This window comes from Apteryx rowi, unplaced genomic scaffold (genome assembly GCF_003343035.1).
Source record: "Apteryx rowi isolate R43461 unplaced genomic scaffold, aptRow1 scaffold_562, whole genome shotgun sequence".
NCBI lineage: Eukaryota > Metazoa > Chordata > Aves > Apterygiformes > Apterygidae > Apteryx > Apteryx rowi.
The window spans coordinates 368,691-385,391 of NW_020450830.1; the positions used below are offsets into that span (position 1 = coordinate 368,691).

Here is a 16,701-nt window from a genome sequence, read left to right on the forward strand (position 1 = left end):
GTAGTCAAAATGGGAACCACAGCATGTTTGGTTGTCTTGCTTTCTGGCCCAGTGAAAAGCCTTTGTATACGAGGCAGAAGAGCAAAAATAAATTGCAATTTTCAAGTTTTAGTTGTTTCTGATTAAAACAATAGCTAAAAGTAGCAGCATAACAAGATTGTTTTAAAATTAGCTAACTAGAGTAGGTTCACTCTGTCCCTGTAAGAAATTATTCTTCAGACAGCTTATAGACTGCAATACAGAAGGTGAAGAATATAGTTTCAACTTGTGCTGACCACAGTTCAAGACTAATGGGATGTAGTGTAAACAGTTAATCTTGACAGTTAATGGGTATGGGTCTAGGTAGATACAGTTTAGTTTAAAGCCATTGCTTTGCTAATCAGAACCCAAGATGCCCCAATGATGCTGTTCTGCTTTGAATAGCATGGTTATTTTAAAGTCAGCATGTTATATATCAAATAAGCATGTTATAAGTGCCAATGTAATTGCTGCATTAGTTTTTCTTGTAACTCATTAATGAATAAAAAGGAGGATCTTAACATTCCTTGTTTAAATATAATACAAGTCTGATAAGTAAAATTGCAGTACATGTTAAGGTAAAATACTGCATTTTTTTACTGAAAATAATTTGCCTGAGAAATTACAATGAAGGCATTAACAATTGCTGATAGATGTAGGGGTCTTCTTATATGTTCAAACTCAGTCAACAATAGGAGATAATATGCAGTTTAATGTATAAAAGAGAAGGTTAAGGAAGCTGAAATTCACTTATGCAAGGTAGGCTACTATAGACTTTTGCAACGCTCAGTTGAAAGTAACAACATAGATACAGGCATCTGAATTTTTATTCCAGCTATATACATTTCGTTAAAGTGTAACTTTTGAGTAAAAGCTTTCCCTACTACCTGTTCCCATCCTGCCTTATTTTTTTAATGTTCATTTCTTTTATATGCCAGTACCTAAACTTTCTGCACACTTAAAAGAAGGCCCTTTAAGAGAATTCATTACCCAAAGATCTATTACAATCTCATGTCTAGCATGGCCTGCTGGCCTTCTATGTGTCAGGCTGTTCCAGAAACTTAGTCTGTTTGACTGAGAAAAGGAATAGAAAAGTTTGGTGCTCAATCAAATGGGAAAGCATGGAAATGTAAAGCTGGAGGGCACAATGACTCACACAAATCAGTGATTTGGGGGAATCTCCCCACCCCCAGCAAATTGTATCAAACTTTAAAAAAAAAAAAAGGGGGGGGGGAGATAGGTGTTGGCCCTTTTAACTAGTGTGATCTACTGCCCAATGTTGCAGCTCTATAAAATAAAAAAAATGTCTGTATTAAACATGCTTTAGATATCTTCATCCTTTTTTGCTAGTAGAGGTTGGCTAAAAACGGGTCCTTGAATTGTTGGGGCAAACTGCCTGTATAGGTGCTCAGACATGCAAGACATCTATTCATTTATTGGAGCTCTGTCAGTCTCTGTGAGCTTAGTGAAATGAAGAACCTCCTGTAGGAGAGAAGACTACCAGTGAGAGACCTCCTGCTTTAAGTTCAGTCATCTGGCAGCAGGTCATCTTAGGGGCATGCATTCCTTTCCCCTATTCTGATGCTGGTGAAGTTGTAGCTGAACCTTATTGGTACCTAGAACTGATTTTAAGGATGTAAATTAAGAATTGAGGATAAATGTCACTGATACAAGGGAACAAACAAATTTTAGAAAACAGTGCTTAAAGAGACCTTGAGAGGTTACAGAGTCTATTCCTCTGATCCAGGTCAAAGTCTGTTACATATCTTTTTAAAAAATGTTTTAGTGTAAATTAGTGGCGATTCCATAACCTCCTTTTGTTGGGTATTCTAATTGTTGGCTATTTTTAACATTTAAAAATTCATGCTGACATCTCATTGAAATTTCACTTCTACAGGTTAAGAACAGGCAACACACAGAAAACAATTTAGACCCTTTCCTTTTGCAGCGACTTCTGTGTATTTGGAGACTCTTGTCATGTCTCTGCACAGTCTTCTGAACTTTGACTAGATCTTTTCTTTCTTCCTATTGATCGTGTTTTATAAGTGAGTAGTTCTTAATCTTTTTAAGTATTGGACATCATTCCCATTACTCAGTGCTGTTAACTCTCTGAAATTCTCTCCTTTTTCCTCCACTCTTCCAGCTTTTCTCAGTGCTTCTTCCTGGTATCTTCTGATCTTATCTTCATCATGGAAAGACTTACTAGCTAGGCTGCCATTTATCTCGTCTTGATGAGCCTTGAATGTTACTGTGCGCCACTGATGAGGTGCAAGTCATTTACTGGGAAATAAAGTTTAAGACCCCTTTTCGTTCTTGTTATTGCCAGTGATCCACATTGTTATTGAAATGGGATGCCTAAAACTGGATACAGTAATGCAACTAAGGTTTTATCAGTGGTGAGTGGAGTGAAAGGATTGATTCACATGTCTTATAGATGACATTTCTGCATGTATTTCCCCAGTATGTTGTTTCTCTTTTTTGTGATGTGATGTCATTGTTGACTTATGCTCGCTTTCATCCGTTGTTGGGGCTGGCACAAGTGGGAGGGAGCAGAGAGCTGCCTTTAGCAACAGAATGCACGAGGTGGCAAAAATCAACTCAAGAGATGAGCTTGGGCTGTTCTAGTTGTTTCTGATATTACTGCTGCCAGCTCTGTTTGCCAGAAGTTACTTTCCTTAAAGTAAGGCTGCCAAACAGAAATGTGCCCTTTCAACTCAGTTCACAGTATGGCATCTTAGCAGTAACCTGGTTTCTTCCACGCATTTGCTGTTTGAGCTACTGTGGTCAACTAGGGACTTGGAGAAACTTGCATCTTTAGTGAGTGAAGTGAGAGGGAGTTTCCATCAAATGTCCTGAGAGAGAACAAGTGAGACAATAATGTCTCAATTCTCCAAAGCTAATATACAGGTCTTAGTTCTCACTGCCCTCTGTTATCCTTTCAGTTCTGTTACACTTACATTATACAGTTGCTATTCCTGTTACTAAGATAACAGTTTTCTGTGCATAGGTGATGATGAATCTAGCTTTTACTCTACCCCATATACTCCAAATCTCCTTCCCAGCTAGTCATTCCTCATGGTGAATCTTAATTTCTTCTTGTCAGATTGATTATATACTCTATTTCACTGAAACAATTTTCTTCCTCTCCCTATGCTCACCTTTTCTCTCTACATCTCTCCATCATGCATATTTTCTACCATTCCTGTTTCATTTTGTTTCAGAACTGTCTTCTAGGTTCTAGACCTTCAGTGTGTCTTTGGACCACAAAAGCTCTCCAAGTATAGAACCATCTATATGCTAATAAGGACACATAATTTTATGTGTTGAACTTAACATGGTGATTTCTTTGCTGCTAAAATAGTTCTTTTTGCCAGCAAATTGTTTTTCCCACCATATTGCCAGTGTGGGTAAGTATTCAATACATGGTGATGGCATTCAGATATTTCACTTTTAAGATTGATCAGATTCATTGTAATAAAATTAAGAGGGGCACAATCATATGTTTGTATTTCAGGTGTCCAGTGTTTTTTCTATTATTCTTTTTATCTAAAAGTCTCTATATCTAGCAGAATAAAATGTTAGTTTTGCAACAAATTGTACAAAATCTTAATACTTATACAAAACCTTTGTTTCCTTGGTATTAAAGAATAAGTAGTAAGGGTCTTCTTGGGTAATTCCTATCCCTTATTTTTAATTTCTGGGAGCGTATGTCAGCAGAGTCATAGCTTTAATTTTATCCTTTGTACAAAAGCAAAGGTCTGACATGCACATTCTCATAGAAATATAGTTGAACTGCAAATTCAAAGTTTTTGTTGAATGACCAGAGTACAGTGTCAGAGTTTCTTGATAATATACTATGCAATCATATCTGTTTCTACATAATGTATATTACACTAGTATTCTGCTGTTATTTTTAGTTCTTGATTTTTAAGATTATTTAATTATTGAGCTGCACTTTTTTGAACACACTGAAGAAATGCTCCTTGAGTACACTTTCGGTTTCCAGTATAATTTCCATGCTTTTTTATGAAGTAAAAATAATTTATAACACTATGAGTAATTTAATATTTTAATTTTTGTATTCAACATTTAGTTCATATGGTATTTTCATAGCCTAAGTTCAGTTCAGTACAGAGCTGTTTATTTTGTGAGCTCTGTATTGTTTCAAGACTGTTGAAACGAAAATGGAGCTGTTAGGAAGAACTTTGGAAAGGAACTCATAGTTGCTGATAGGGTTTTGCTCATAACTTAGGCAGCAAATTTTATTTCTAAGCCCTCACTTTTTTTACTACTCTCTGACTTCTGATGTTTGAATTACTAATTTCTCTGTCGCACACAAGCAGTTTCTGTCATTGTCTCCTCAGTTTCAAAGGCCAACTAACATTCTTAGTTCTGTAAGCTTCACTCCCAATCTGAATATACATAGATTACCTTTTTTTAAATGAGAATAAAAAATGTTGATGCAGTAAGTTGCAAAGAATGCCGTAAATACAGAGCAAGGCTCTTCAAAGAGGAGTTAATTGCTTCCAGACTACTTCCATACTTTGCGAAGCAGTGCATCTGTGTGGTACACGTTGTGGTAGATTGACTAAAATGAAAACTCCAGTAGACTGACTCTTAAGAGAGAAATTATTGTTATTTAATTATTGTTATTATTTAAATTACTACTGTTTAATAATATTGTTTTAAATTCTTATTGTTGTTATTTTAAAGTAAGCAAATGCTAAAATAAAGCTTGTATGAACTGTTTCCTGATCATAAATAAGACTAGTGGAGAAAGATGTAAAACTGATGTTCTACCATTGTCTAAAATTTCTCTGGTCGAATTAAAAAGGGAGTTATTCTCCAGGATTTAATGAAAACTGATGGTGCTCAGCACTTAAAAAAAATTTTTTTTGAAGTGAAGTGGCTAAATATGACCTAAGAATATAAATCCACATACCCAGTTCTGAAGTGTTGGCAAGTATTAATAATGTAGTTGTTCTTAAAAATATACAACTTCAATCTGTTGAAAGCTTTGGTTTCTTTGGAAACTTTATTAGATTATCAAAGACATACCATAATTCTTTAATCTGCAACTACTTTGCATAGAACAGAGCAATTGTTGTCATATAAAAGTTAAGAAATGAAATAGTTCAAACTTGCCAGAAATTATAATCCTCAGTCTTTTACAGTGGTACATATAGAACAAACGATTAAGGAATGATGTGGTGTTAAGCATTTATAAAATACTTGTGAATTTACTAGCATGCAAAGAATAAAGATGCTGAAAACTTGGATTGTTTGGGTTTTTTTGCATACAAACTCACTGATGGCCATATCATCCAATACAGATATTGGAAGAAGATTTTTTTAAATTGAACTCAGCTTCTTAGAGAGTGGTTAATTCCTCATCATGTTTAACTTACTTTTAATAATGCCTACATATTTTGTTCATGTGTTATTAAGACGTCTATTACATGAATTGAATAAAAGTGGTATTTCTGTAAGCCCAATTTGGCCTATTAACCAGAACAGTGAGATTCTTGAGGCAATAAAGCAGCTGATGAATAATTCTACAAATGACTGAGCAATTTGTCCAGGACAACAGAGATGCTAATGCTGTCCTGACTATATATAGTTTTATACAGTTTTCTTATGACAATGTTTAGTTGAACAGTACTATCAGGAAAAAAGTAGTTGTGCATAATTTTAGAAAATCTGTATAAGAAGGGAAGGACAGCACAAAGAGAGAACTCAGGAATTTACATAAACTTTTTATCTTTCCTCTTTCAGAACAAGTAAACACACTTTGGATGTTTCTCAAATGTGATTACCTAATAGAACATGCCTTTAAAAAAACAAACTCTTCCCCCAGCAGTAAAATCAGTCATGCTGAAGTCTATTCAGCCTATTTTAAGTAAAATATAACCTAATCAAAGCTTATTCCTCTATAAAATGAGATGTTTGTTAAATGGCAAGACTGTTCTCTTAACGGAAAAAAAAACCAAGTACAAACTCCAGATCTTTTGTTACATTTTTATTCATAGCTAAACAGTTTTAGGGGTAAAAAATTGCATGGTTGTCTGGAAAAGCTAGAGAGCTTTATATGATTTTAATTTAAATTATTCCATTTTATATATTTTTAAAAAACCTTAAAGCTTCTAAGAGTAAGATTAAAGGGTATAGTCAGGTTTTCAATAGTTCTCATCTACCACACACATCAAAATTCCTTTTAATTGAATACAATTTCCAGAGATAGAAAAAACAGAAGATGTCCATATAGTCTGTGGGAAATGCAGCTGAATGTGTTGCCTCTGGACTATTGCAGATGTGGAAGGTAGTTACTGGACAGGCTATTTGGTTTATCTCTATTCTTGTCTCTGTAGCACGGTTCAGGAAGGAGCCGGTGAGTTGTGGTATTCCATAATATTCACGTGTTGTTTAGAGGCCTAATCCTGTGAAATATGTTCCTGTGTAATTCTTATTTCATTGAGTATGTCAGCTTTATGATGGAAATACACACCTGCTAGGATAAAAGTTTCTGTTTGAGTCCTGCAGTTCTGTTGCATACACTTGAAACGGTTTGTCAGTTATTTTCATACTTGTAGGAAAGAGTGTTGATTTTTAAGGACATGTAAGAAAAGGGATAGTACTGAAGTATGTTCTTAAAATCCAGAGCACGGATCTCGCTCACCAGTGACTGATGGCTCTGTGCACTGCACACCCAGGGAATTTGAATCTGAAACAAAGATGTCAATATTAGGCCCCTAAAGGGCCTCCTGTCTATGCAAAAGAGCATTTTTAAACATTGCCTGAAGCATTCTGTTATAGGTGTATTTTTAAAGCAATCTCTTGCAAGTTCACCAATGACTAATAAATCAGCTACTATAGCTTACTCCGAAAAATGCTATTATGCAGAATAGTATAGCTATACAGCATGTATCAGTTAGAATGTAAGCAGAGAGTTTGTCTTGAGAAATCTTGAACATCTAATTACCAGAGAAAGGATATAAGGCTAGTTAGACTTTGGATCTCTTTCAGTATTGCCATTCTTACTTGTGCTGACAATAATAGGCTGTAATAAGAATTTTTCTTTTTTTCTGGATTGAAAGTTTGATTGCTTGTTACTTAAACTATACTTGCTTTTGGAATTCTTACATGTTGGAAAAAGTTGTCTTTAATCTTTGCTTGTATTTTGTATATTGGTCATAAGTTTCAAAATAAAGTGGATTTTAAAATTAGTCTCTCCCTGTCTAAGTCTGAGGAGGGATTCACTCCATATGTTAACATCATATATTCATTTAAACTAGTAAGGTTTTTTGACTGTTGTTCCATGTCATGGTAATTTGTGTTATTTTTAAAATTGATTTATTCAAAAGGGAAAATCCAAAGTTTCAACAAAATTACATCTTGATTGTAACTACAGATACTGGAAATGTCTGCTTTAGTAGTATTTTTGAGATATAGTATTATTTTTTTCTTATGAGAGGTAATGTTTTGCCCTTGCTTAAACGTAGACTCGTGATGTATATTGAAAGAGACAGCAGAAAGGCCACACCAGGAAAAGAGCAGCAAAGCAGCAATGAATACCTGTCAAAATGCCTGGATCTTCTCATCTATCACATTGTACAGAAACTGCCAGGAATTCTAGGTAAATTGAGTTGGTTACTGAACAAATCTTGCCTTTTCTTACTTCCTTGAGAAATACTTAAATATCTCCCTACATATAAAGGTGGAAAGATGGTATTTTCTGATTACATAAAGTTTGCATGACACCAGCTTCACTAAGTTTCTTGGTTATGTCATGATCAGATACTTTTGTATTGGAATCTTGAATGCATGATTTCCTGTATTGATGCTTAGCATTTGTTGGATGGTAAGCCCCAACAGCTCCGTCGGGACTGAGACCCAGGTGTACGAGATGTGTTATCTTTGGCACAATGACTATTTTGCTGAAACTTGCTGAGAAGGCATTTGGCCAGTTTGATGAAAATCTGCACAAATTTTACTAGTATTGGAGCCTTTGAAAAGATGAAGAGCTACTTGAAAATTTGTACAGGTCATGCACGTTCAAATAGAAATTTGCTCGGGTTTAGCAGCTAAATTTCTGTTGTCCTTGAATATGCTCAGACCCTTCATAGTTGGATGAGACACTGGGGAAGAGAGGACCGGTAGAAGGAGCAGTGAAAGACGTGTGTGAATATGACAAAACTTGAGTGTTACAGGGGATAATTTGGACTGATTGGGCAACTAGTGAAGAAGCTGAAGTAGAAAGAAATTAGTTTGAGAATTTGAGACAATAAAGCGATGATGAAGCAGGATGAGAGTTTTGGCCATTTAAACAAAAATAATAGAATATTGAAAAATTAATGAGAGTCTATTGGCAAGATGTGAACATACTGTTGGTATAGAACAAAAGCGATGTCACAAAAATGACCCCAGAGAAATAAAAATGGTGGGATTGTCTATATTGGAAAAAAAATGTGCTATATGATATGTGGGGAAAAATGATAGTTTTAAAACTCCCCAGTTTTAACAGAGAAAGAGTAGAGGGAGAAAGGTAAATGGGAAGACGAAGGAGGAAATGCTGAGAGTCCTTAAGAAGAGAAAGGGAGTAAGACCCTGCTGTGTATGATTTGTCCTTAAATTACAAAATTATTTTCATAAAATTATCTACTTAAGAGATGATATCTGATATTTCTCATTGGATATAAATTATTGCTAGAATATTGAAAAAGAAATGGTAGCACTGCAAAGGTCAGTAGACCTAAATGTTATGCTGCCATTTTAAAAGAAACTTTACTTATTATGACAAGGCAAATTTTGCCTTGCTGCAAATATGTGGTTCTTTTTTTCTAACTAATATCAGGTCCACATATTGGGCATGTTTCAGGATTTGGAGGCTTCAAGCTATAAAAGTTTTGAGGCAGATGTTAGCCTCTTACTGTCTATATATACTGTATACATCTAACACAGTAGGCCCTGTTAGATTCCTCAGGATCCGAAAGTGCTCTAAATCGAATATATAGTTGTTATCATTACAAAAAATAATGCATTAATTTCTTTAACATGGGTTCTGCTGTTTTTTTTTTTTTACTACTGATATACAGCTTTAATGGCATTGTTTGGACAACTGATACAGCAAGTGTAAATTTTACACTTTGTTTTCCTTTCCAAGCTAGATTTGTGTTTTGATTGTTTCTATCAAGATTAACTTGATCTGTCCATATTTGTCAGAAGCCTTTTTCTTTTTATTACTGTGAGTATGATGAAGGAACACATTCTTCTTGAGGGGGTAAAAGTTATGGTCTCCTAAGAAAAATGACCAGATTTGCAAAGTGGAACACTTAAAAGCAGTTTCACTGTTGAATTAGAAATTATTTCTAGCTAGCTTTTAATATGCATTTGTTTAAGCATCTTACTGATCCCATCTTCTTCCACCAGATGTAGCTATAAACTAAATAGATTAAAAAACAGAAAATAGAAATTGGCCTTAAAGATGTATTTCAATAAATGAAAATATATTGATAATCTGGTGAATAACTTTAAAAGTTTTCAGTTATCTTAGGTAAGTGATTTTTACTTCTGTATTTATAATAATTAACCCATTTTTATGAAATAAATATACATGGCTTAGATCATACTAAAAACTGAAGTAACCATGTCTGTCTATCAGTTGGAAAATTGGCAAAAGTGATGATTATATACAGCTTAAAATATAGAAAGAGGGTAGGAGGTTGACCTGATTTGAGTATCTGCTGTTAACCACTAATAGGTGTTGGTAAATTACAGCGTTGTTATTAATTCAACACAGAAGCGTGTTGATGAAAGGATAATATTTTGTCTCATGTATTTGGAAAATTTTAAGTAGCGCCTTCTTTTTCTTGAGCAGTTTGTAGAATGAGTCAAATCTTTAAGCCTAGGTATTTTTACAGTCTAATTTAGTGCCAGGCTCTGTCAATCCTGCTTATGTGAAAATTGAACTGCATGGGAGGAGAAGAAAAGCACTGGTGTTATTCAACATGAATAAGCTCGGTGACTTACTTTGTAAGGAAGGGTCTGTTCTGGCATGAAGATTGTATAAAATACTGAATCAAGTCCTTTATTTGTTTAATGTCCATTTAATTTGCTTTTTACAGTTTTGTGAAGCCCTCTCTTTAGGGAAGATATGTAGTAAGTGCTCTTTCAAGGACAAGATTTGGCTTTTAATATTTTCAAGCTATAAGGATTGAATTTTCCTTTTTTTGCATGTGAGCTACCGCTTGTCTCCCGCTTCTTCCATTTTAATCCCATGCAGAAGGCGTCTTGTTTTCTGAGACAATAATTAATGTAACACAGACTCAGCATAATGTTCCTTGATTATTTTATTTATTTTTTTTATGCCTCTTGTAGTTTGGAGTACAGTTTTCACTATTGTAATGAGAATTTTGTTCCCTCATTATTGTGTCTGAGGTTTGTTTCAAAGGTAACTTAAGTTCTCTCATTGACCTGCTGCTGCCTCTTTATTTGTTCCATGGAAACATGAGTATTCCTGTTGCTTTAGATAACTTCTGTCATTCTTAAAGCTGTGTGTGTGTGTGTGTGTGTGTGTGTGTGTGTGGCTGGTGGGGGGATTCTGGAAGGGGGGAGGATGTTTGTTTGTTTGTTTTTTGTTCTGACTGTACTGTGCTGCAGGAAAAGTGAACTTCTTGAACACTGTGTGATCCAATAATGGTGAAGCTCCTTGACAGCTAAGCCATGAGAATTTTGCCTTTGATTTCACTGGAAATAGAATTGTGGCCACAGCATTTCAAGAGTGTTTGAAATTCCATGCTCATGTAGCCACTCAAAGCCAGTATAGGTTCACCCTGCTGTAAGGGGTAGTTTCATCTTTCCTTCTGCATCTGCCTTATGTTTGTATCCTCACCCTTTTACTAGAGGTAGCATTTGTGCATCTGTCCGTGTATCTGGAGCAGAAAATGGACCTGGCTGAAAATTAAACTAGAAAAGTGTTGGATCAGGTCCCTGGTATATGTGCAGTCACATGAACACTAGTTTCAGCAGGAGGGAGAAGGTGGGATTGAATGTGGAACACAGATACTTTGTCATTTGCTTTTGTTTAGTAAACCAATTATGTTAGCTCATTCTGAAATGTTATTTTCTGCAGGTGACATTCTCAGTGCCTTAACTAATGTCTCTGGGCGTAAACACCCATCAACAGTTCAGGCCAAACAGCTGAAGATGTGCCTTCCCATGATGCCTGTAGTGCTCCATCTTGTGACATCCCAGGTAGATTTTTCTTTTCAGAAATTGTTAAACAAAAAACCTAAACTGTTGCAATTTCCCAAAATGCAATTTCTGCTGATTGTAATCAGCATGGACCAAGTACATCTTTTCTTAATGTAGAATTATGTCAGTGAGTATTCCAGCTAAGTAACGGCATTAAAGATGTAAACCTTATTTTTGCATTTTGTAAGGCAAGCCTGATGATAGAAGCAAGTAAATATTTTGTCCCCCCACCCCTTTTTTTTTTAATATAGATGTGAAAAACATGTTTTACTTTTTCTGGTCGTAAGATATGCATTTATTGTAATTTTTTAAAAACTTTTGTTAAATTCAAATAGGTATTTCGTCCCCAGATAGTAACAGAGGAGTTTCTTTTCAACTATGGGACCTTACTTGTGAGTAAAACCTTTTGTTAAATTAAATTTTATTTAGAAAAAATGCATATACATACAGTTTGGAGAATTATTTTAATGTAATTACATTAAATTTATAAATCAGAGAAATTGAATATTATTCTAAATATAACCTTTTAGCTTCTATTAAAAATTGTGTATATTATCATAAAATGTTTTCTATAGTAATAGATTGGGTCAAAGGGAAAATATGCTATCCTGTGTTCAAGTATAGAGAAACTTTGCACAAGTCTGATAAATTGAGAATTTCCTTTGTGCTTTATTTTACCGTAGGAAAGCTTAACTCTGAATTATACACAATATTCTTTCTTGATTTCTAAGATGAAGTCATGAGTAGAAATGAAACATAAATTATAATCTAATCTATGTTTAAGGTATTCTTTCCTTTTGTTATCTTTTCTTCTTGCCAGTACTTTTACACTCTATTTAGGTGATGAAAAGCTGAATATTATAAGCTGCAGAGCTAATATACTTGTCTCATGTAACATCCACAACCTATTTATGGCATTAGCAATAGAAACCGAACTGGGATTTTAAGTGTGCCATAAAACAGTATAGTTAAAATGAAGTAGTACTGTTGTAATGTAATTTCCTTCTACAGAAACAGTTCTTCTTGCCAAATGAGAAAAAGCATATTCTAAGAATTACATGTCAGTGTTAAGCAAACACTTTTAAGTACATGTGTATTTGCTTCCATAATAGTATGCAGAAATGCTTCACCACAAACAGCTAGATTACAGTTTACTGTTCAGATTCACTTCTCTTTTTCCTTCTCTTTTGATTCCAAGAAAATGAGGGTTTAATTTAGCTCTACTGGCCTGTGATTGAAAAGAAAGTGTCCACAAACTATTTTTAGAAAAAAATAGCGTTAGATTTAACAAAAAATAATAAAAAATATAACAGCTGAATTGCAAACTCTTTTTCTTTTCAAAACATTTGTAAATAGGTAGTAGATCTATTTTTTGGATCAACCTTCTAGAAGGTGCAAGTCTTCTGTCAACAATGTAGGTACAGCAGAGCAGGTAGAATATCGTTTTCCTTTTGATGCTTCTCCAACTTGCCTGAACTACTGACTGAAGAAGTCATCTTCCAGTTAGTTCATATTCCAGTCCCTTTGGCTCTAATAACAGCTGTAGCAGATTTACCAGTACGTGTTAATTTTAGATTTTGTGATATTGAGATTTTGTACTTTTTCAGAAATGGGTTAGCATCCCCGTTTGAATCCTGTCTCCCTACAAAATAGTTGTGACTTTTAGGCTACAAAAGTAATGTATAATAACAATATATATTTATTACTGAGGATAGATTTGAAAAAAAAAGTTTGATTTGTATCTCTTATTATAGCTAATGGGTAGCGAAGCCCTTTAGAAAGCTCCTGCTGAATATTTCCTGCATCTTGTCCTTTTAATATCCATAGAACAAGGCAATTCAGGGACTTGCGTAGTCTACTTCAATTTATGCATAAAAAGGGGGAAATAGTATCTGAACAGTGCCTATCAAATTAGAGTTCATTTTATGTAACTGTTTGTTGTGATGTGACTAATGTAATGCCTCTGGAAGAGCAGCTATCCATTCTGCCAAGGAACAGTCTACTCTGGGGTTGTTTGTTTAGCAGCATTCCCACTGACATCTACAAAAGTACATTTGATCATCAGCTCGTACTTTTTGGAAGTACTATGATATAATCGAGGCTTCTAAGACTTTGTAAAGTCAGTCTTTCAGCGCTTTTTCTGATTTATTCCAAAGACTTATTCTTAAGAATGAGAAATGATTAGGAGTGGAAAGATGCGTGCTTGATATCTGGAAGGAAAAAGGTAATTGTTTTCCTGCAGCTGTTGTTCTCTGAGAAATAACTTATTTTTTTCTTGCTGCTTTAAAATTGTTTCCATCATCATTATTATCCTCAGTACTCTAACGCAAAGAAATTGAGATGGAGTTGGGACAGTCCTTCCCTTTTATGTTTTCAGCTGTGAATAGAAAGACAAGGAGGACACATGCTCTGCCCCAAAGGCACAGCTAACAGTAGTTACTAGTTGAGTGCATAGCAGACAAACTCACCCAAAGTGGAATATGCACACCATTCCCCTCCGTTGCTCAAGGAAGAACAGATATATGTATAGATTGGTCTTGACACTATGGTTAGATGTAAAACTGTCTTAAATGAGCAAACAAAATAATTTACTCTACTCTAACACAAATTAATTAAATTAAAACTAGCTTTCTTAAAATGAGCAGGGAGACAAAATGATAATTGCTTTTTTATAGAAGCAATTGGTTTTTATGACTGCCTCTGAAATATTTTTAAATTATGAAATATATTATTTTTGATTAGAGAAGAACTATTTAGATATTTCTCATATACTGAGAAAAAGGTAACCTGTGTAGGCTCTTCTGCCAATTTAAAATATAATAACAAAATTGCAATTGACAATGAAATATGAAACAATTTCAGAAGTGTCATTTGCTTAATGCTTTTTATCACATAAATAAATAGAAATATGCTTGCAATTGAAAATCAGAAAGATGTTATCCATAGTAACTTCTCTATTAAATACTGCATTAGTAAATAAGAGCATTTTAAAAATTCTGTTGAGAATTATTCCTCTGTAGCAATTGTCAATAACGTCTTTTGCATTCCCCGTGTAATAAACAGCTATGCACAGGAGTGAAATCAGACAAGTGAAAACAAAATTAAAAGGCAAAAGACTAATGGGTATAATAGTGTAATATTTTCTTATCCCAGATTTTTAATATTTCATTGTCCCTGTTCCTCAGAATGATTACTTATTTAGGTGATTTTTAGCAGAAGGGTATGCCTTTTTGCATGTACTTCTGCATGTGAATGTATCTGTTATGCATGGAGATCAAAAAGATGGTGCAAATAACAGAAAATTGCATTTTCTGGAGGGTCTTTGGTCTTTTTAATGAGTTGTTTTAACATAACTATATCCAAGAAAGTTCAAAGTCTTTTTAGAAAACACAGTTTTCTGTTAACAGAAAAGTCAGCCATTTAATTACTGCCTGTTTAGCTGGAAATGTTATCATTCCTGACATTAGTCAGAGTACTTACTGTACCCTACTTTTAAGTGTCCAGCAGCACTACACACTTACAAAACTGTTATAGCAACTGCTTTCAGTCTTTCATACCTTAATAATTATGAGAATGTTTCCTGTGTTTAGGTACATTTACATTTTGTGTTTATACAGTCTCTTAAAGAATTTTATATTGCTATTATTCAATGATTACATAGAACTGTTAAAAATGCATAGCACTTCTTACTTTTTGTTTTTAAAGTGTTTGTGCATAAATACTTCTTTTTTCTGTAGAATTTTATCAGATCTATAGATTCAGGAGAAACAAATTTGGATGGAGCAATAGGTAAGATAATCTATGATACTGCTGTATTTTTATATGTAGGCGTTAGAAGTGTAGCATTTTATAAAGAAATATAACGATTTCTACCAATAGGGCAAGCTGCATCAGAAGAATTGATTAAGACTGCTTTATCAACATTTGAAGCAGTAACACAGCATCCTGTCTTGTTGACAATCCATCGCTTGACAGTAAGTCTGGCAACAAATTAAACAGTTACAGGCTAATTGGCTGAATTCCATTGATAAATGGAATGTTTTGAAGATTTAGAAGCTGTTTGAATTATGGCTTAAAATGTATTATGGTTCTATTTGACAGGAAAAATCTTTTTTGTTTATAGAGAGATTTAATTTTCAAAGAGAGACATTCAGACTCAGTTTACTACATCTAGTTGTTACTGTCACATGAAGGGAGGACAAGGGGTAATCAACTTTGCCTGCCAGAGCCCTCCTCAAAAGGGCTTTCACTGGGTCAGGTTCACAAAGCTGAACAATAATTTGGTAATCAGCTTTACCTGCCAGAGCCCTCCTCAAAAGGACTTTCACTGAGTCAGGTTCGCAAAGTTGATCAAAATAGACAATTTATTAAAGCGACAGATCAACAGGTTCAGGATTGCCGGTGATAAATGCACTTACTGCAACAAATTCTACTTTTTCTGAGCTCAAACTGATAATTAAGCGCTTTCAACAATGGTATTTTTCCCGGGCTAACGTCCGACGTTGTCGGAGGCGCAGACCTTACCAAAAAGGCGTCCCTGTTTTGGGGAGGAGAGAGGTCCAGGCCCATCGACCCGTCCGTAGGTTGGTGTTCTCGTCCTCGAAATGGAGGATCGTTTATGCACTGAATTTATACTCTTGGCGAGGTGGGGCCGAGTCAAACACTGTGGGATGTTTGGTCCTTGTCGAGCTCAGCAGAGGGTGTCAATGGCTGCTGGCCTTTTTTTTCTTTTGCCCCTATCAACAACACCAGGCTGCAAGACTCCCGCTTCGCCCCAGGTGTCGTTTTGGGTAGAGCAATGTCGAGTGGTGGGACCTCCGCCTCGCCCTGGGCGTTGTCTCACCCCTCACCAGCATGGGCATCAGACCTCAAATCACCCTTTGTATCCGCTGTTTACCCCACGGCAGGGAGGATCACAGATAATCACAGACCATTATGCCACACTAGTTGAGGAGTTACAAAGAGAATGAGAAGGCTGTTTGCCTAAGGTTTAGAAATAGCAGTTCTTAAAAATGATTTTCATGTAAAATATGAAAGCAAGTATGTTGCTCATACCTTAAAGTAAGTATGTCGCTATGTATTAGTGAAAATTTCACCACATTGTTTGTCAGGGCTTTAAACTATGAAAGATGGGGAAGGAAAGAGTAATAGAGACCATGCAGTCAGCAAAACAGGGCTCAAGCGAGGATACCTCAAGCAATTGAATGCAGCCAAAGAAGTAACTACAAGACAAGACTATGGGGAAACCTCTTACACCCCTTCTAAGAAATCAGAATGCTTGGATACCTCTCTGAAGTGTCTGAAGTGCCTGTACACCAATGCACGCAGCTTGGGGAAGAAACAGGAAGAACTAGAGATCTGTGTGCAGTCGCAGGGCCATGATCTCATTGCCATTACAGAGACATGGTGGGATAGCTCGCATGACTGGAGTGC

At 35.2% G+C, this 16,701-nt stretch overlaps 1 protein-coding gene across 2 annotated transcripts in view; it reads left to right on the forward strand.

Moving 5' to 3' along the window:
* Positions 1–16,701, forward strand: part of ULK4 (unc-51 like kinase 4) — a 250,325-nt gene that overhangs the window by 74,442 nt on the left and 159,182 nt on the right. For both annotated transcript variants that reach the window (XM_026081949.1, XM_026081950.1), the window contains 5 exons: positions 7,518–7,651; positions 11,147–11,268; positions 11,604–11,660; positions 15,006–15,057; positions 15,148–15,242. In XM_026081949.1, the coding sequence (XP_025937734.1) occupies positions 7,518–7,651; positions 11,147–11,268; positions 11,604–11,660; positions 15,006–15,057; positions 15,148–15,242 (460 nt within the window). The remainder of the gene's footprint in view (positions 1–7,517; positions 7,652–11,146; positions 11,269–11,603; positions 11,661–15,005; positions 15,058–15,147; positions 15,243–16,701) is intronic.